Genomic DNA, 21394 nt, shown 5'->3' with positions numbered 1-21394 from the left:
AAAGACTACAGGGGGTAAATACCGTAACTCAAGTAGGTGTATACCAGAGGCCGACTGGTGTGTGGAACACTGCTTCACCACACAGGAAAACACTGACTTACACTGTGCACTGGCTACTCTTGGTCCTGCTTCATTGGATTCTGTTGAACAGCCATGTCACTCCTTAGAGGCAGCTGTGTCCCCTGTAGGGAGCCAGGTGATGTGGAAGGACGCCTGGCAAACTAGCCAGGTTAGGAGGGGCTGTAATGGATTTAATGCTTTCTGCACGGAGGAGTATCAGCAACCCAGGTCACAGGTAGAACAGGGTGTTGAAGAAGATGGTTAGCATACTGAGTGTGGGAGTTAGGACCTCATATTGCTTTTGTACCAGGTGAGGCTGCACCTGAACTAGGTGTGTAGTTCTGGTCACCTAGCAACAGGAAAGATGTCATTAAGATGGAAAGAGTGTAAAGAAGATTTACAAGAACGTTGCCAGGATTCAAGAGCTTGAGAGAGGTTAGACAAGTTCAGACTTTATTCCTTGGAGTATAGGAGTCCTTATAGAACTGAATAAAATCGTGAGGGGCATCCAGAGGATGAATGCAGACTATCTTTTTCTCAGGGAAAGGAAATCAAAAGCTAAGGGACACAGGTTTAAGCTGAGAGGTGTAAGATTTATAAGGGACCTCGGGGGCAAAGTCTTCATGTAGAAGGTGGTATGTCTTTTAAACGGGTCTCCAAAAGAAGTGGTTGAGACAGATAAAACATTTAAAAGACACTTGGTCAAGCCCATGGGTAGGAAGGGCTTCCTGCCTCTTCCGTCTCACCACCCTCCCCAGCCCTGGCACTACTGCCACAGAAGAGTTGAGCTTTTGAACCGCATGCATGACCTGGCATCTTTTTGTGGTGTGGACTGAAGCCTCGAAGATGCAGGATGGTTCGGCGCGGCGCGGAAGGCCTGGGCCTGAGAGTAGGGAATGAGCCGATTGGCCGATGTGACCGCAAGAATTTGCAGAGAGTTGTGGATGCAGATCAGCACATCACAGAAACCAGCCTCCCCTCCATGGTCTCTGCCTCAGTAAAGCAGCCCGTGTCATCAAAGACCTCCCCAACCCCTCTTCCATTGGGCAGAAGATACAAAGGCTTGAGAGCATGTACCACCAGGTTCAAGGACAGCCTCTATCCTACTGTTATCGGTGTTAAATAGCTCCCCAGTACGATAGGTTAGCCTCTTAACATGACAATCTACCTCGTTTTGATCTTGCACCTTATTGTTTACCTGCACTGCACGCTTCCTGTAGCTGTTGCATTTTTTTCTGCATTCTTGTTTCCCTCTGTACTACCTCAATGCACTGTGTAATGCATTGCTCTGTATGAACCGTGTATCTCAGTACCTATGACAATAATAAATCAATTCCAGATTTCCCTGATCCCCCACCCTCAGCAAATGAAGTTAAATGACTTGGCATCCCTTTTCTAGACAAAGCACTGGCAGAAATCAAATTGCACTGCTTGCATGGAAGGTACAAATCAAACTCAGCAACTCCTTCCCCAGCCGCAGGATGTCCTGAAGTGTGTTACAAGCTTGCAGAGTGCACACATCCTGGGGTAATGTTGAAAGCTCAGCAAATATTGATAACCTGCCGTGTCCCATCATCAGGGGTGCAGTGATGGTGTAGTTGGTAGTGCTGCTGCGTTGCTTGTCCAGAGACTTGGTTCAATCCTGTCCTTGGCTGCTGTCTGTGTGAGGTTTTCATGCTCCTTCTGTGAGCAGTTCTGGTGCCTCTGGGGGCTCCAGTTTCCTCCCACATCCCAAACACCTGTGGGTTGGTGGGTTAATGGGCTGTTGTAAATCAGCCCCAAATGCTTCTTCATCCCCTTTTGTACCTATGTCGACACTTTCGAGCACCCAGGTGCACTGTATTTACTGACGATCAGAGGGTCACTAGTGAGTAGGAGGATTTCTCCCAGGCTCTGAGACACAAGAGGTACTGCACATGGTGGAAGTCTAGAGCAATACGCACAATGTTCTGGAGGAACTCAGTAGGTCAGGCACAATCTATAGAAGGGAATAAACAGTCCGAGACCACTCATCAGGACTCTCAGCTGTTCTTCAACAGTACACTGAGCCTGTAAACATCGGAGTGTTTGTGTAAACATATGCGTCCTCATTGTGGAGTGCACTTTTTGCTGTTGGACTCCGGCCATATTCCACTGAGATACAATACTGGGCGTCATGGGAGGTTGTTCCTGCCTGTGGCCATCGAACTTTGCAGCTCCTCCTGTGGAGGGTCAGACACCCTGAGCCAATAGGCTGGCATAGTTTGCATATTGTTGTTTGAGGTTTTGTATTGCTATAGTTATGCTCTATTCTTGGTTGGTGCAGCTGTAACGAAACCCAGTTTCCCTCGGGATCAATAAAGTATCTCTATCTATCTATCTATCTACATGGTGCACGTAAAGATGGGGGTGTTTGTGTAAACACAGGCATTCACTGAGCACATAAACATGGGTTTTATACTCAAAGTTTATGAACGGACCCCTGAATCCCTGTGATCTTTCATCCCAGAAATATGACCCCTCACCTCTGAATTCACAGACGTGCTTTTTGGATCGCAGCAGGTCCCTGTTGACTAATCCAGAGGAGTAGCTCCTCTTCCAAGGAATCCTGACTGGGGAAGGAGGGAAGTTGAGCAAAACAAATTGACAAAATGGGTTATTGTACGAAGAACAAAGACCGTAGAGTAGTGGGATAGATCTGTACTAAAAAGGACCGGGGAATGTGCTGAGCCTGTCTGCTGGTGGGCTGCTCACAATGCCGACACAAAGTTTTTGAAACAGAACAAACTTTGTGTAAGGAGTTCCCTGCCCTGTCTTATTAGTGAACTCCAGGGTGGACTGAAAGGCTCATTCAGTCTTGCTCCTTTTGTAACCGAGATGAATGATAGTTGTCTCACTCAGGAGGCCAGGGAGCCTGAGCCCCACCGTGCCTTGGAAAGAGCCTCAGGATGTCCCGGAGCGCTTTCTAGGCAAAGCACCTTGGGGAAAGCAGGGGCTATTGCAGCATAGAGAAAAGAGCAGCCAATTTGTGTACAGCAAGCTCCCGTTAATTGCACTTGGGTGACTAGTAACACAAACTGTTTTGATGCTAAAAGTGGCAGATTTCTATCTGGGGAGATCGCCTATTCTCCTTGAAGGGAGAGGGAACAAACGTTGCACCTGAGAAATGATATCCCCTTTAGCGCAGTGGCACTGCTGACCGGAGAGAAGGGGTGGAGAGGCTGCTGGGTCACAGCTTCAGCAAAACACTTTAAATCCTGAACTCAGGTGCTGTCAATAGGGATTTTGCATGTCTCCCTTGTCACTGCTCGTCCTCTGGTTTCCCTCCACATTCCAACCACGTGCTTGCAAATTAATTGTCTGTTGTACGTTACTCTCAGTGAAAGCTTGCTGTGTACGTTACTCTGAGAAAGGTTACTGTACGTCACTCCTGGCGAATGGCTTTTGCTGCTGCTGTTGGCAAATGGTAAAGGTGTGTTGCTGAGATAGAGGGAAATGCAGAGGGAGGGAGTGGGTCTGGCACTGTTGGGTTTAGCATAGGCTTGATAGGCCACATGGCTGTCTTCTGTCCTGTAATGAATAAACCAGACCCTCCCGCTGCCCTGGGAATACCAGCAGAAATTTTGGAATCTGAAAAAGAAGGTGGCAGAGACAAAGCACGGGGTCATGACTGACTCCTGGTGTGTGTGTGTGTGTATGTACCAGGCCCACCTGGTTGGTCAGGCTATTGCTGTTTGTAACCCAATGGGCTATTACACCTCCTATGTCACTGTTCATGTAATACTAACCTGCAAAACAATGTGAGATGCAAACGGCAGAAAATAACTTCAAGCCCCGTTTCTGTTACAGTGTAATCACAGTGACCTTCTGGGCGGGAGCATGGACCTGCAGGTGACACATACCGGAGTGTTGATGCCAAGATATGATTGGTTACTGTGCAAAACATATATCACTATGGGTTCAAAGTAATCAACTCGGTAAAGTTTTGCTTCTGCGCATACCTCAAAGTCTCTTGGTAACTAGGCACTTAAGATCAATCAAGAAAATTATAAGCATTCAAAGTGCACCATTTCCCCCAGGACCCTTTCTCTGTAATTGCATGGCGGTTCATCACGAAGTCCTCTGGGACACCTGCTAATCTACTTTCTATCAATGGTGCATAAATAAGATTACAGTGGAAGAGTACTCAGTTGCTTGGAAGGAAGCGAGGCTAGTATTGGCAGCCTTGCTCCAAGAGTGAATTCGACTCCCAGGCGTCCGTGAAATTGGTCTTCTCCTTATTGCAGAAAAAGACTTGCTTTTGCATAATTTCAGAGCTGCCTCGTGTGGGATGAGCCAGTTAAGTCCACAGGAAATGTGCACAGGATAACCTTGCTAATAGGGTGGTCATTTAACTGAGTGGGCAGTCCATTGGCTGCAGAATTGTAGCCCTCCCTCGGTGCTGCACTGGATGGTAACAATGCAGCATTCCCGAGTAATGCGTGGAAATGCAACTGCTGGCAGCAATGCATCACTCCTCAGAACTGCATTTGAAGATAACTGCAGGCAAGATGTAGCACTCAGTATGTAGTGGAAAGCAGCATTCCCTCAGTACTGAATGGAAAAAACAGCTGCACCATTTCCTCAGAACTACACTGGTGGGCTCAAGTCAGTGAACTGCGTCTTGAACTTACAGAGAGGAATGTGGTGCCAACTCGGCCACTGTACTACAACAATCTCCTCAAAGTGAAGTAAAATCTTTTTCCAGTGATGAAGCTGAATGTCCCAGAAAACCTCAAATCAGCTTTGATGCCCCTTGTGCATCTTCACTGCTGACCAAATCTGTGTGTGATGAACAGCAGTGAAGCCTTTCACAGCTGAATAGCCCATTGGTGCAGATTTCAGAGCGAGGACATGGATGAAGCACCAGAAGGCCATTCCAAACACCTCCCCATTACTCTGTATGCAATAGACTCTTGGGACTTTGTTACAGTGGATATTTTTGTGTGTGGGGGAAAAAGGGTAGGGGTGCTATGGCAGGGATTGTAAACTCCCTATGGAAGGAAGAGACACAGCAGTCCTGGTAAACAAGGCTGACCTTACTGAACTGTCAACAGTGAAAATATTACAGGCATATTTCAAAATGTGGGTTACATTTGGTAAGAAACCAGGCATGTATAAGCAACCATCTGTGGCCACTTCTCTCAGCCTGGCTTGTGATCTGTTGAACTATTCAATACCTCCCCTACCTCCTCACCAACCGGCTGGTGCCACAGTGAGATCAGTGCCAGACTCTGGAGCGAAGGTTCCCGAGTTCGAATCCAGTTCGGGCCACCCCCGAGCACGCTTTCCATTTGTGCCGGGTTGAGTGTCGAGCTAGCCACTCAGCCTCGAAGGGTCGAGTCAGGAACATTCATAACGTGACCCGGTTAATCCTGACACCACGTGCCAGCAAAGAATGGCTGAATGTCTGGTACGATACGCTTAAGAAAAAAACCTCCTCACCAGTCTGTGATTTACTTCATCTAGTTCTCTCAGGACTCTGCAGATTTAAAATCAGTAACAAAAAGGCACAGCTCATTTTAAAACATTATTAAAGGGCTATAGGTCACGTAAAATCATTATTGAAACGACATAACTAAACTTCCTTTATTGTTCACTGAGGAAAAAAATGCAAATTGTCAAAAGATGAAGTACATGCTTAATTTTGGTTTTTCAGAGACTAGGCTCAAGAGTGAATATGTAGTGTTGATGTATTTGTCAGCTATTATCTCATTGAACGTTGCCCCTGAGAGGCTGACTGGTCTCTTTTCCATGTTTGTCCATGTATCAGTAAAAAGTAAGTGGCGTGATTTTAAAGGCATGCCTCCTCGCGGTCCAATGGCTGCAAGTCCAATTTGTAGTGGGAGATGGCATGGGATTTCTGCATGTTACTGAGGGGAGACACACTGGATGGAGTGTGCAAATGATGCAAGAAGAGGGGGTGTCAGTGGAGGGCAATACTGGGTGTCTAAATGTGGGGGCACAGAGGATGACAATTTAAATGAAGGCACAGATGGCAGTGTATAACCAGGGAGGGTCCTTGTTGGCAATTAAACTGGGATGGCACTGATTATTCAGTCTTCAGCTTGTAAATACTCCCAGTTCTGTATGAAAATGTCAGCAGAGCACATGCCAATCCTCACTGAGGATGGTGGGGGGTGGGGTACTGGTTAGTGGTGGAAAGGGCGAGCAGCTTCAAGTTCCAGGGTGTAAGTATCTCACAGGATCCATCCTGGACCCAACACACTGATGGAATCACAATGAAGGAATGCCAGGGGTTTGAGAAGGTTCAGCGTGTCATCAAGACTCCAGCTGTATGATGGAGAGCACTCTGACTGGTTGCATCACTGCCGGATAGCAAGGCTCCAATACACGGGATCGAAAGAAGCTGCAGAGGGTTGTAATCTTAGCCCGTTCCCTCATGGACACAAGTCTCCCCGTCATTGAGGATATCTTCAAGATGCAGTGCCTCAAGAAGGCGACATCAGCATCCAAGATGTGTCTTATTCTCATTGGGCAAGAGGCACTGGGGCCTAAAAACCCACACTCAACAGGAACAGCATCTTCCCCACTTCCATCAGATTTCTGAACAGGATACCAACCTATGGACACCATCTCACTATTCCTCTTTTTTCCCTGTGGATTTTTTTTTCCTAACGTAATAATTTTGATGTCTTGCATGGCACTGCTGCCACAAAACAACAGACTTCATGACGTATGTCAGTGTGTTTGATTTTGTTTTGGTGTAAGTAAAAGCATCCGTTAGTCTTGCGAGACCATGGATCTGCCCCTGGAAAGTCGTCACTCTCCAGGGCGCAGACCTGGGCAAGGTTGTGTGGAAGACCAGCAGTTGCCCATGCTGCAAGTCTCCTCTCTCCACGACACCAATGTTGTCCAAGGGAAGGGCATTAGGACCCATACAGCTTGGCACCAGTGTCATCGCAGAGCACTGTGTGATTAAGTGCCTTGCTCAAAGGCACAACACATTGCCTCAGCTGGGGCTCGAACTCACGACCTTCAGGTCACTAGTCCAATGCCTTAACCACTTGGCCACGTGCCCACTGTTTTGATGTACACATGAGGAAACATGAGGAAATGAATTGTAGCAGCAGAGATGTGGTTTTTGAGGAGGATGTAAAGAATATCATGGATTAAATGAATATCTAACGAGGATGTCATAAATAGAGCAAATACAAAGGGAGAAATTATGTATGAGATCATGAAAAGGCAACGTAACTTCATTGGACATGTGATTAGGAAAGAGGAGTTAGAATGTACAGTAATTATGGGAAAGACTGAAGAGAAGAAAGCAAGAGGAAGACAAATGATGATGGAGACAGCAGCCAGACAATTGGAAATGAATACCAATGAATTGATCCACTTGACCTGAAACAGGAGTGTGTGGGCCATGGCAATCAAAGCGCAAACTGGGCACGGCACCTGATGATGATGGTGATGTACACTGGTGTTAGTAGCTCAGGCAGATTGGCCAAATCGTACTGGAAAATTGCTCGGTCAGATTTGGGGGCAGCTGGGGGTTCCAACTTCTACAAGCAGTGTCAGCAGCCTTTGTTTTTTTTTGGCTAGAAGTTTGTGTTGGGGATTTTGGCCTGACTCTCTCTTCTCGACACCCAGCCCAGTACAGGACCTTGGTATAAGTACTGGCATCTCTAGGGGTGGTGGAGCTGAGTCTTTGAAAATTTGTAAGAAAGAGGTAAATACTTTCTCAATAAGCTAGGGGACAAAATATTTATTACTATGTGGAGTTGAGGTTACAGTCAGGTTGGCCATGACCTATGTAGCAATACATTGTGGAGTTGGCCCTTCCAGCCCTTTGAGCAGTGCCCCCCCTCCCCAACAACCCCCTGACAACCCTGATTTAACCCTAACCTAATCACGGGATAATTTACAATGACCACTTAACAAACCTGGTATGTCTTTGGACTGTGAGAGGATGCCAGAGCCCCTGGAGGAAATGCATGCATTCCATAGGGAGGATGTACAAAGCCTTACACAGGTTATGCTGAGACAGAGCGCTGAGCTCCGACGTCCCCAAATTTTAACCTTTCATGCTACTGTGGTGCCCAGATATGAATGGATTGGATTAGAGAAATTGAATGGATAGAACAAGTTTGAGGGGCCGCGTGGTCTCCTGCCTCTAATTCATATGCATGTGTATTTTACTGAATTCTTCTGAGTTGTAACCACCGAGGATGTGGAGGGCCACTCCCATCTTTTACTACATTTGAGGCTCAAAGGCCAAAACATTAATTCACTGACTTTTAATTATCATCAGGTTCTGAAAACCCACCTCTTAAATGTGATTGGTCATTAAAGCAACTACAACTATTTCCCAAAGGGAGTCATTAAAAACCAACAGCTCAGTAGACAAGAAATAACTATTACATCTCAGTGTTTAGAAACAGTCAACGTGCTATTAATGGATTTGCTGGCTTAGCATCGAAGTATGACCTGATAAGACCTTGTTGTCTTAGTAACCATACAGACCCTGGTATAGAATGGCACTGGACGAGGTTGCTAAGCGTTGACAAAGGCTGCCTTTCATGATGACAATTGATAGACTGGCCAGTGATATTCTTCAGTGATTAGTGAGGGGGGTGTTGAAATGCTATAACTTAATCTTTTACTGATTCACCAATATGCGAGATTTCTGCCCAGACTACCGTGAGCCCCTGTGAGAGGCTGCGAGTTGTTTTCATGCACGGTTTGATTGCCACCGTGGCGGGTTGTTATTCAGCAGTGCACTTGACTGGCTTTGGTGATTGCACCCCCCCCCACTCCCCTCCCCGGTACACTGGCATTCAGCAACCATTTGGGGATGGGGCTGGCTTAAACTTAGCATGCCGCACAAGGTGGGTTTGTACCTTCTCAACCTCTGCCTTGTCATCATACAATGTGCTCACAAGCACTTGGAACATAAACCGTACAGGCCTTTCAGCCCACAGTGTTGTGCTGACCTTTTAACCTACTCCACAATCAAGCCTACTAGCTCTCCATTTCCCTTTTATCCATGTGCATATCTAAGAGTCTCTTAAATATCCCTAATATATCAGCCTGTACCCCTGGCACTGTATTCTGGGCAGTTACCATTCCCTGTATCAAAACTGGACCTCTGAGGTATCTCCCCAAACTTTCCTTCATTCAGTTTAAAAGGATAGCCTTTGGAATTGGCCATTGCTCCCCTGGGAGAAAGGTGCTGGCTGCCCACTCTGTCAATGCCTCATCATTTTACACACTTCTATGAAGTCACTTCTCATCTTCCTTCATTCCAAAGAGAAAAGCCCAAGCTCGCTCAACCTTTCCTCAGAAGACATGCTATCTAATCCAGGCAGTATCCTGGTAAATTTCCTCTGCAATCCCTCAAAAGTTTCCACATCCTTTCTTTAATAAGGTGACCAGAACAGAACCCAGTACTAGAATTTTATAGAAGAATTTGGAAGTATTTTCCTGGTAAAATCATCTTTTTGAAATACCTCAGCAATTTTCAATTAAGTATGAACTCCCTCCTGGCTGTGGTTCCAGCCCAGTTGGTACGTGGGTGGGAAACTACTTGGGAAGATCAGGTGTTGTAAGCAAGGAACAATTTGGCTGGCACCATGGCACACCTGGTCGGATTTGCTGTCTCACATCTGGTAGGATTGCTGTCTCACATCTGGTAAGATCGCTGCCTCACAGCTGGTAGGATTGCTGTCTCACAGCTGGCACATCTGGTAGGGTTACTGCCTCACATCTGGTAGGATTGCTGCGTCACATCTGGCATCTGGTAGAATTGCTGCCTCACATCTGGTAGGATTGCTGCCTCACATCTGGCATCTGGTAGAATTGCTGCCTCACATCTGGTAGAATTGCTACCTCGCATCTGGTGGGATTGCTGTCTCACATCTGGCATCTGGTCGGATTGCTGCCTCACATCTGGTAGGATTGCTGTCCCACAGCTGGCAGGATTGCTGTAGTGACCCCAGGTTCACCTGATGTCTGATGCTGTATACAATGAGTTTATATGTTCTTCCGGTGACCATGTGGGTTTCCTCTGAGCGCTTCAATTTCCTCCCACGTTCCAAAGATACGCAGGTTCGTGGTGGAATTAGCCACTGTAGGGTGCTCTTAGTGAGTGGTTGTGTATTATAATCAGAGGGAAATTGATGGGAATGTGGAGGGAACATTAGTGAGGAACAAGACTGCTTTGTGAGCTAGCATAATTTTGATGGGCTGAAATGACTTCCTCTGAATGTTTTCCATATTTCCTTACAATGCAGGAATGAAACAAGACATGAGATTGTACTCCATATCGTGATAGTGACTGTAAGATTTGACTATCAAGCAGATTTCCAAGAATATTTTGAAGGTGAAGAGCAATACGAAGATGTTTTGGGAGGAATATCTGGAGGTAGACCTGACGGAACTGGACATGGGGTGTTGCAAAGGTCCGGAAGGGTCAGACAGATGTAAATATGAGGAGAGGCAAGCCCCAGGGGGTATTCAAACACGGATAAATATTTTAAAATTGAACCCTTGCTGGATTGTGAGGTCATTCTTGGTGATTTGGTAAGCAAGGCTTGCTGATGGTCAGAGTATATGAGTCTAATGCAGAATTTAACCCAGTCCTGCTGGTTTGGTTGATGTCAGTTTAAAGTGAGGGGACAGTCACTAGTACCAGACAAGTGAGCCACAAGGTTGTAATCCACCACACGGACAACCGTGTGAGGAATTCAGCTTCTCAGAGGAGCCCACCATAGTCCGGACAGTAAGGGATATTAATTTTCAGCATTTCAACACCGTCTGGCAGCTCATGGAGGCCGACCACTGGCCAGTGTGCCAGTCTTCTCAGTGACCTCAGCTTGGGGATGTGGTTAGGGGAGCTTTGGAATAAATCTCTCCAGAGGTTCTCAGACGTACAGAGTGGGAAGGCTGATCCCTCCTTGGCTTCACTCTGATCACCCTGGTGCCAGGACAGTGGCTCTGCCGGCAAATGGAAAATAATGTACTAGCTTTCCCAGCAGTGGGAATTGGCAAGGAAGAGTCAGCTGGGTCAGTGGTGGGCAGGAGCAAATTGCTGGACGGGTGGAATAACATACATTCTTGTTCTTGATTCCCTAACGCAGCTAGGTTTTCTGCACACATAGGTTAATCCATCTTTCCATACTTGTGTGGGAAGTAGAGTCGGCCGTTGTGTTTAATTAGTGCCTTTCACAACCTCATGACATTGCAAAGCAGTCTGCAGCTAATGAAGTGTTGGCCCACTGGTACTGTAGGAAATGTGAGAGAGTGTGTGCTCTCTCCATCAGTCTTCCTGACCTGTGCCCAACAACTTTCCATTGTTTTTACATGCAGGATAATTTACAGCAACCAGTTCACCTGTTGGCACAGGTTAGGGACTGGGAGGAATCCAGAGATCCCACACAGTCAAAGGGAGAATGTGCAAACTTTGCTCAGGTTGAACATGAGGTCAGGATCAATCCCAGTCTCCTGAACCGTGAGGCAACCACGCCAACCTCTGCACTGCCGTGTTGCTATGTTATGTTATGTCATGTCTGTCTGAGACACATAGTTCAACATCTCATCTGCACGTAGAGTGAATATGGATGACCTTTATGTGTGGTGGACTTCTGGTTTGAGTTCAACACTGGCAAAAATCCATTAAATATCTCAAAGACTAATGTCACTTCAGCAAATTCAGGAACAAATACTGGCGAAACACATACAAACAGCTGGAGGATTTCAGCTGGTCAGGCTGCATCTGTGCAGGGAAATAAAATGTTGACATCTGAGTCCTTCGTCGGGATGATTGGTGGGTGATAGGGTGATAACGATTGATTGAAGTTCAAAATGAGTTTTATTACCAAAGCACGTATATGTCACTATATACAACCCTGAGATTAATTTTCCTGTGGGCATACTCAGCAAATCTATAGAATAGTAACGATAACAAGATCAATGAAAGTTCAACCAGAGTGCAGAAGACAACAAATAGTGCAATTGCAAATATAAATAAATAATGAGATAATAAGATACAGTCCTTAAAGTGAGATCATTGGTTGTAGGAACATTTCAATGATGGGGCAAGTGAGTGTAGTTATCCTCTATTATTCAAGAGCTTGATGGTTGAGGGGTAGAAACTGTTCTTGAACCTGTTGGTGTGAGTTCTGAGGCTTTTGTATCTTCTACCTGATGGCAGCAGCGAGAAAAGAGCATGACCTGGTGGTGGGGATCTCTGATATTGGATGCTGCTTTCCTATAATGGCGTTTCATCTAGATGTACTCAATTGTTCATTTTCTTCCATAACTGCCACCTGACCTGCTGAGTTTCTCCAGCATTTTGTGTGCTGTTCAAGGATTGCAGCAACTGCAGACACTCTTGTGGGACTTGAAGAGGAAAGACTATTCACATCTTGTGATGACTTGCAGAGTCTTTTCTATATTAGTCAGCAAACAGCCTGGGATATTTGATCTGGAGGTGGACACGTGATCACTCCAGGAAATGGGTGCTGGTTAATTTAGTTACTGTTTTGTTTCTACCTAGTTCATTATTGTGTGTAATTTTAGTCAGTAGTTAGATCTAATGATTAACTGAATTGAACTGGGACACACTGCGCTGATCTTAAACAAAACACAGAAACGTCGACTAAATCACCAGCAGAGTACACTACCACACCAAAGGAATGTGCGCTTCCCAGGTCTCTCCGAACCAATTGGCTTTCTCTGTTGGAGTACCCTGACTTGCACATCCCTAGTGGAGATGATAATTGCCAGAATTCAAGACTGTGCTGGGCTCTTCAACCCAGGCTGACCAACGGATGTGTAGTAAAACCTTTTTTTAAAAAAATTATTTTCTTTGATTCTTTTTTAACTTGCTGAAGTATTGGTGATATTGAGAAGTGGCTTGTTTTAGGCAATCTGTTATTTCTGACCAAAGCAGGCAGCCCAAACTGGAGGTCAAACTTTTGTTTTCAAGATAGTTTAATGTTATTTCAAGTCGACAAGCATGAAGGAGAATGAAATAATTGTTACTCTAGATTTGATGAAGCACAGAAATACACACAGTAAGATAAGGAACATGATAGTAATAAAAAACACAACAAAAATTAATATGTGAGATTGGTTATATACTTAGATTGTATGTCCATAAAGTGATACTAGGCGCAAGTGTGTCTGTATGTAAGATGACCTACAGGAAATGACAAAGTAGTGGTGGTTGGGGGTGTGGAGGGGTGGGTTAGTGAGTAGCCTTTTACCTTGTTCAGCCTTTCTGTTTGGGGAAAGTAACTGATTTTGGGTTTGGTGGTCCTGGTGTAGGTGCTACATATCCTCCTCGCTGATGGAAGTGGGACATACAGTCCATGAGCTGTGTGGGTGGGACCCTTCATGATGTTACTGGCCCTCTACTAGCACCTTTCTTGTATATATGTCCATGATGGAAGGTAGGCTGGTACTGGTGATGTTGGGCAGATTTGACTACTTGTTGTAGAGCCTTTCTGTCTGCTGTAGTGCAGTTCCTGTACCAAGCAGTGACGCAGAATGTTAGGATGCTCTCTATTGTGCATCTGTAGAATGACAGGAGTATAAATGTGCGTAGTCCAGCTCTCTTCAGCCTCCTCAGAAAGTAGAGGTGTTGGTGAGCTTTTCTGACTGTGATTCTGGATTTGCAATGATCATCGTATTTTTGTGGCCGCAAACTTTGGAGTCTGCTAGTGGAACTATTGTGTCTATTAAAGCACATCATAATTTTAAACATCACTTTTAAGATGGCAGCAGAGTGGTGCTGATGTTGGTGCTGCTGCCTCACACCTCGTGATCCAGTTTCGATGGTGGCCCCTGATGCCATCTGAGAGGGTTTGTATGTTCTCCCTGTGACCACATGGTTTCACTTCCATTGCTCCAGTTGCCCTCATCTTCCAAAGACAGATTGGTAGGGTAATTGACCGCTGTGAGTTACCATTTTGTGTAATTGAACAGAAGTTGATGAGCTTATGAGGGAAAATATTTAGCTCAGCAGTGTAATAAGGAGAGGCAGAATGAGTTTGTGGATTGCTCTGTTGGGAGCAGGCATGGACCTAATGAGTCCAGTGGCTGCTTTCTACTTTGTAATGTGCTTTTTAATATGCAAGTCCACCTTTATGGAGGAAGGAACCCAAGGCTGCTGTTCAATCAATCCTGCTTGCTAAAATCTTTTTTCAGCGTTTCCTGAGTCTCCAAGACTTCTGAAGATATGGAAGCCAGAACCATGCAAAAATGTCCATAGACCAACAAAGCCCTGGTGTATTTAACATAATGTCTCTGGATCTGAAATCGCAATATCTAGCAGTGATTCTACATAACCTATTCATCCCCAGGAACACTAACACTAGGTAAAGTATCGGTGGGTCAGCTGGTCATCACAGGTTAACTTGATAGATTCCTGTGATAGGGACAGAGCACAGTGTTATATTGTTTCCATAACCAGAGTTCTCCATTCACGATTCACCATGCTGAAATCTGTAATTGTAGAACAGAAATTCTTGTGATAATTTCATAATGTGGTTTGGTGGTCAGTTTGCAAGCTTGTAATTGTATTGTTCTGTTAGTACTTCTCTCTCTTTGTTACTCGTACTGCATCATACTCTCACCCTCTCTCATCATATCACTGTCCCTCAATTTCACTAACGTAAGAAATAGTTGGAGTTGTGTTGTATATTTAATGTTTCAATGGCATTTAAGTAATCTTTATAGAAACATAGAAAATCTACAGCACAATACAGGCCCTTCGGCCCACAAAGTTGTGCCGAACATGTCCCTACCTTAGAAATTACTAGGCTTACCTATAGCCCTCTATTTTTCTAAGCTCCATGTACCTATCCAAAAGTCTCTTAAAAGACCCTATTGTATCCGCCTCCACCACCGTTACCGGCAGCCCATTCCATGCACTCACCACTCTCTGCGTAAAAAAAAAACTTACCCTGACATCTCCTCTATACCTACTCCCCAGCACCTTAAACCTGTGTCCTCTTGTGGCAACCATTACAGCCCTGGGAAAAAGCCTCTGACTATCCACACAATCAGTGCCTCTCATCATCAGGTCACCTCCCATTCTCCGTCGCTCCAAGGAGAAAAGGCTGAGTTCACTCAATCTATTCTCATAAGGCATGCTCCCCAATCCAGGCATGGTCCTTGTAAATCTCTGCACCCTTTCTATGGCTTCCACATCCTTCCTGTAGTGAGGCGAGCAGAACTGAGCATGGTACTCCAAGTGGGGTCGGACCAGGGTCCTCTATAGCTGCAACATTACCTCTCGGCTCCTAAACTCAATTCCATGATTGATGAAGGTGAATACACCGTATGACTTCTTAACCACAGAGTCAACCTGCGCAGCTGCTTTGAGCGTCCTATGGACTCGGACCCCAAGATCCCTCTGATCCTCCACACTGCCAAGAAAGAGTCTTACCATTAATACTATATTCTGCCATCATATTTGACCTATCAAAATGAACTACTTCACACTTATCTGGGTTGAATTCCATCTGCCACTTCTCAGCCCAGTTTTGCATCCTATAAATGTCCCCCTGTAACCTCTGACAGCCCTCCACACTATCCACAACACCCCCAACCTTTGTGTCATCAGCAAACTTACTAACCCATCCCTCCATTTCCTCATCCAGGTCATTTATAAAAATCATGAGTAGTAAGGGTCCCAGAACAGATCCCTGAGGCACTCCACTGGTCACCGACCTCCATGCAGAATATGACCCATCTACAACCAGTCTTTTTTTTCTGTGGGCAAGCCAGTTCTGGATCCATAAAGCAATGTCCCCTTCGATCCCATGCCTCCTTACTTTCTCAATAAGTCTTGCATGGGGTATCTTATCAAATGCCTTGCTGAAATCCATTTACACTACATCTACTGCTCTTCCTTCATCAATGAGTTTAGTCACATCCTCAAAAAATTCAATCAGGCTCGTAAGGCACGACCTGCCCTTGACAAAGCCATGCTGACTATTCCTAATCATATTATACCTCTCCAAATGTTCATAAATCCTGCCTCTTAGGATCTTCTCCATCAACTTACCAACTACTGAAGTAAGACTCACTGGTCTATAATTCCTTGGGCTATCTCTACTCCCTTTCTTGAATAAAGGTACAACATCCGCAACCCTCCAATCCTCCGGAACCTCTCCCATCCCCATTGATGATGTAAAGATCATCGCCAGAGGCTCAGCAATCTCCTCCCTTGCCTCCCACAGTAGCCTGGGGTACATGCCATCCAGTCCCGGTGACTTAACCAACTTGATGCTTTCCAAAAGCTCCAGCACATCCTCTTTCTTGATATCTACATGGTCAAGCTTTTCAGTCTGCAGCAAGTCATCACTACTATCACCAAGATCCTTTTCCATAGTGAATACTGAAGTAATGTATTCATTAAGTACCTCTGCTATTTCCTCCGGTTCCATACATACTTTCCCACTGTCACACTTGATAGGTCCTATTCTTTCACGTCTTATCCTCTTGTTCTTCACATACTTGTAGATTGCCTTGGGGTTTTCCTTAATCCTGCCTGCCAAGGCCTTCTCATGGCCCCTTCTGACTCTCCTAATTTCCTTCTTACGCTCCTTCCTGTTAGCCTTATAATCTTCTAGATCTCTAACGTTACCTAGCTCTCTGAACCTTTCGTCAGCCAGTCAGTCAGTCAGTCATTGGGTGCCGTCCTGAATCTGGGGTTGGCGGCTATGCACCTCCATCTTCTTCGATCATAAGCTTTTCTTGTCTTCTTGACTAGATTTATTACAGCCTTTGTACACCACGGTTCCTGTACCCTGCCATAACTTCCCTGTCTCATTGGAACTTATCTATGCAGACATCCACACAAATATCCCCTGAACATTTGCCATATTTCTTTTGTACATTTCCCTGAGAACATCTGTTTCCAATTTAAGCTTCTGATTCCTGCCTGATAGCCTCATAATTCCCCTTACTCCAATTAAACGCTTTTCTAACTTGTTTGTTCCTATCTCTCTCCAGTGCTATTGTAAAGGAGATAGAATTATGATCACTATCTCAAATACTGAGAGATCTGACACCTGACCAGGTTCATTTCCCAATACCAAATCAAGTACAGCCTCTCCTCTTGCAGGCTTATCTACATATTGTGTCAAGAAATCTTTCTGAACGCACCTAACAAACTCCACCCCATCTAAACTCCTTGCTGTAGGGAGATGCCAGTCGATATTTGGGAAATTAAAATCTCCCATCACAACAACTCTGCTATTATTACACCTTTCCAGGATCTGTTTCCCTATCTGCTCCTTGATATCCCTGTTACTATTGGGCGGCCTATTAAAAATACCCAGTAAAGTTATTGACCCCTTCCTGTTCCTAACCTCCACCCACAGAGACTGTGTAGACAATCCCTTCATGGCATCCACCTTTTCTGCAGCCTTTATATATTGCTTGATTAAGCATTCTTGTTTAAATAATTAATGACGGGGCATATGTAAAAATATATTAATTGCATATGTCATCACGCTACCAGGTGATAAATGCGTGCCTCACTTAAAGTAAACTTGAACTGCGACCTGCATTCCCAGACTCCCATGTCTTCCTTTGAATTAGTTTAATGTTTTGAAGTGACCATCTTGTCTCCTGTTCCTACCTTGCTATTCAAAATGATGGCTGATTTGTTACCCTCTGTGCCATCTTCCAGCCTTGTGTCCTAAAGTCCCTAAGTGTCACTTTGTAACAGAGCTCCTTTCTTATTAATTCTTCTTTCTTCAATTGCAGAGCTCCTGGGCTCCACAAAGAGGCTGAATGTGAACTACCAAGATTCAGATGGGTGAGTACCATCAGCTTCCGGTTTGCGCTGATCTTGCAACCCTCAGTGCCAAAAATCAGTTCAGCTGTAGGATCAATCGATACCCCAGGGAACATTTCCCTGCATTGTTTATCTTAAAGAGGGGATACCGTACTGGGGAGAGTATCACAATGCATTCTCCAAATGTCTGTTTTCTGCCTCAAGCTGATGCTATTTTTACTGTTGATGCAAGTGCAAAGAGCTGGGTCTTCTGTTACACATTTCTTACCGTGAAATAGTTGTGGGTTCTGCCCCTACAAAATCAGTCAAACATAGAACATAGAAGGCAATTCATGAGGTAAGGGGTTATCACCGTTTCTGACTATCCCTTGACTACTCTCAGCAAACAAAGTAATCTGTCTAACATCTCTGTTTTTGAACGAGTCTTGGATCAGAAAGATCTCTCTTTCCACAAACACTTGCTGAGAGTTACTAGCTTTTTCTGTTTTTATTTCAGATTTCAAGCAACTACAGTTTTTTTTGATATTCGGGAATTTCACAAAGTCTATTTTGAAGCCCCTAGGATCTTGCACAGACACGTTATTTGATGATGTAGTAATTGGGAGCTGTAGGTGGGGCGATACCCAATCTTATAAAAGAACCAAGATACCGATCACTGACAAAAGTGAATGCTATTCAATTGCTTGACTAAAGCTTAAATTCAGGACTTCTGGAGGTAAACAACAGGTGGTTCGACATCTGAAAACAGAAAGTGCTGGGAAGAGACGGGTGCGTGTGGAGAGAAAAACAGATCAGCACCTCATCTGCACTTGAGCAAAGAAAGAAGATTTGAGTGCAAAAGGGTTGCCACCTACACCATGAATCACCCAGTACTGACTGGCCTGCCTATTCCCAGCCATTTTGGATGGGCTTTGAGTTCATGTCAAAATTTCAGAAGTGGTCCGAGTGGCTGGTCTCTCTTTAGGGAAGGAAATCACAAACTCCAGACACGGCTCACAAAGGGCAGCCTGCACTCGTATTTCGGCCAAGGTGACTGCTGTCTATATGGGCTCAGACCAAGGATTGGAAGAACATTCATTCCTGAGGGTCTTACAACGACTCTGCTCCTTATAAAACATCACCTTGTGACAGGAACGCAGGTGGTGGCTGCGTTTTTCTCTGTGATGGCTCTTTAACCCCTCCCGGAGGCTTCAGGTATATGACATTAGCACAGCGTGGGTGTGCCTGCCCAGTGGCTTCCCCACTCTTCAGGTGCCACACGGGCTTTAGGAGAAGCAGCATGGAAGTGTCATCGCTCAGTAAAGGCAACTGTCTGGGTCGTTAGTGAAGGATATGTGAGATACCTGTTAAGCTAGAGGAGTGGTTAAGATGGCCAGTGCTGTAGCTGAGCATTAGTGGAGCGATACAGTTGAGAACTGGCTATGAGTCTTGCTGGTCAGTGGATGTGGAAGAGGGTGAGACAAATGTTGGAAGAGTCCAGGAACTATCCACAAGTTTTACTTGTTGGTCCCTAGGCACCTGCCCACTGGAGGGCCCTGAGACGCTATCCTATTCTGTACATGCAGAGTTGGTGAGTTCCCTCACATCATCTCAGACCATGGTTGTCTTGTCTAAGGCTGGACAACGAATGCAAATACTTCAAGGGGCCCCCACCTACCCTTGCTGCCTGCCTGGTCGTTGGGTTTCCTGCTGGCAGCCGTATAGTGCTCTTTACACTGATTTGTGCAGTCAAAGGACACTTAGTGCACAGAAAAAGCACCTTAAGCCTCCCAAGTACTTACAAAGTGTGTTGCATTGCAGAAATGATGGTGTATGCAAAGCTCTATCCCAAAATCTGTAATGTAAAAACCATCAGAGAATGAACTGCTCATGAGAGACCTAATGACAGCAATAGGGAAGAATCTCTCTTATCGCTCTTTGAAATGGTCATCGGGTCCTTTAAATGCATTTACAACACTGACTACATCTCCACCAGTTAATTGGCTGTAGAAGGACTTCAAGAGGTGCTGAGGTCACGATGGGCACTGTGTCTGCTTTTGGTTTGCCTTGGGCCTCCTTCCTCAGTCTGACTTGGTAGCTGTCAGATGAGATCAGAGCGATGTTGGAACCAAAACACTGGGCCTTTGCATCGGGAGCCTGACTCAGGCTCAAAAATACTTAATTAAAACTGCTGTCCACGTTCAACTGAGGTGTTAGGGCCGAGTCTTGAGTCTGTTCCTGCTCGATGAGTAGAGATGAACTTGGAACAAACCTGGTCTCATGTGTTGGGAATCCCAGCATACAGATACCTGGAGGAGGGACGTGTTGACAGCTCAGTGGGTCTCAGGCCCCCTTAACTGCAAGGGAATGATGATTAATGCAGTGCCACTGAGGTGCCCCACAGCTGGATGTTCTGCACTTTCCCAAACTGAAATACACTTGGCACGGCTTCTGTTGTGAGGAAAAATGCTCAAACGTTTATTTTATTGTCAAAGTATGTATGTACTGTACTGTACAACTCTGATATCCGTCTTCTCCAGATAGCCATGAAATACAGAAAAACTATGGGAGTTCTTTGTTGAGAAAGAAAACATCAACCCCTTCCCACCCCGCCACACGAAAACGAAAAAGAAACAAAACTTACAAAACCCAAACTCCCCACTACTTCCCTCACACAAAAAATTAACATTGCCTACATGGACAGCAACAGCTGGAACATCAAACCCCAAACCCCCAACCCCCTTCCTTGCACAAAATCTAACAGATCGCCCATCCAGAAATCGGTGACTAGAACCTCAGACCCCAACCCTCTGCCTTGCACAAAAAAAGACAATAGCATCAAGGATGCCAGAAAGGTCATTGATACTGTGAATGCTAGCAGTACCAGCGTGCATATGTAACTTGAACACCTCTTCAAAATAGTTCATCAGATTTTCCATATTCCTCGTAGTCACTTACACAGAAGGCCATTCAGCCCATTGAACCAATACATAACTGGCAGCAATCCCATCAGTCCCATTCTTCAGGCCAGAGAGCATTCAGCTCTGAGGTTCTTAGAGCACATGAATTGGTTAGTTGTTTAATGTGAGTCATTAATCATTTAGAGTAACTTGTGTTTTTTTTCAGAAACTCGCTCTTTGTAATGTGGTCTCCTGGTTCTTTCTGCTTAAGCTTGCTAAGTTTATTTTGATAGGTTCAGGGGTTCTGTGTTACTTGTATTATTTAAGTGGATGCCTGATTAGTGCTAATAACGGGGTCTTAGTTTTGAGAATGTTTTTTCTCACAGTATAGCTCGGCCAAGCCACTGATGTTCTTTTGGAATCATTATAAATAAACACTGGTTGCCATCTCTATGTCAGAGCCTATCTTTCCTCCATGCTTAGGTTCAAATATTGCCAGTGCACGCCGTGACACATTCCCCATTTGCATCACTCTATCCCACTATCTCTCACTTCACTGTTTACTTCCCCCGCCCCAGTTTCTCTTACCACTCACTCACATTGTGACCAGTTCACCAACTGAGCAACACATTTTGGGATTTGGGAGGAAAGTAGA

General features: G+C 45.2%; 1 protein-coding gene across 6 annotated transcripts in view; it reads left to right on the top strand.

Annotated features, from left to right (window-relative positions):
- Nucleotides 1-21394, top strand: part of LOC140187341 (caskin-2-like) — a 303949-nt gene that overhangs the window by 156154 nt on the left and 126401 nt on the right. For all 6 annotated transcript variants that reach the window (XM_072242539.1, XM_072242537.1, XM_072242538.1 and 3 more), the window contains one exon: nucleotides 17830-17881. In XM_072242539.1, the coding sequence (XP_072098640.1) occupies nucleotides 17830-17881 (52 nt within the window). The remainder of the gene's footprint in view (nucleotides 1-17829; nucleotides 17882-21394) is intronic.

Source organism: Mobula birostris, chromosome 24 (genome assembly GCF_030028105.1).
Source record: "Mobula birostris isolate sMobBir1 chromosome 24, sMobBir1.hap1, whole genome shotgun sequence".
NCBI lineage: Eukaryota > Metazoa > Chordata > Chondrichthyes > Myliobatiformes > Myliobatidae > Mobula > Mobula birostris.
Note: the sequence above shows the minus strand (reverse complement) of the source record. Positions and strands in the feature narration are given on the sequence as shown.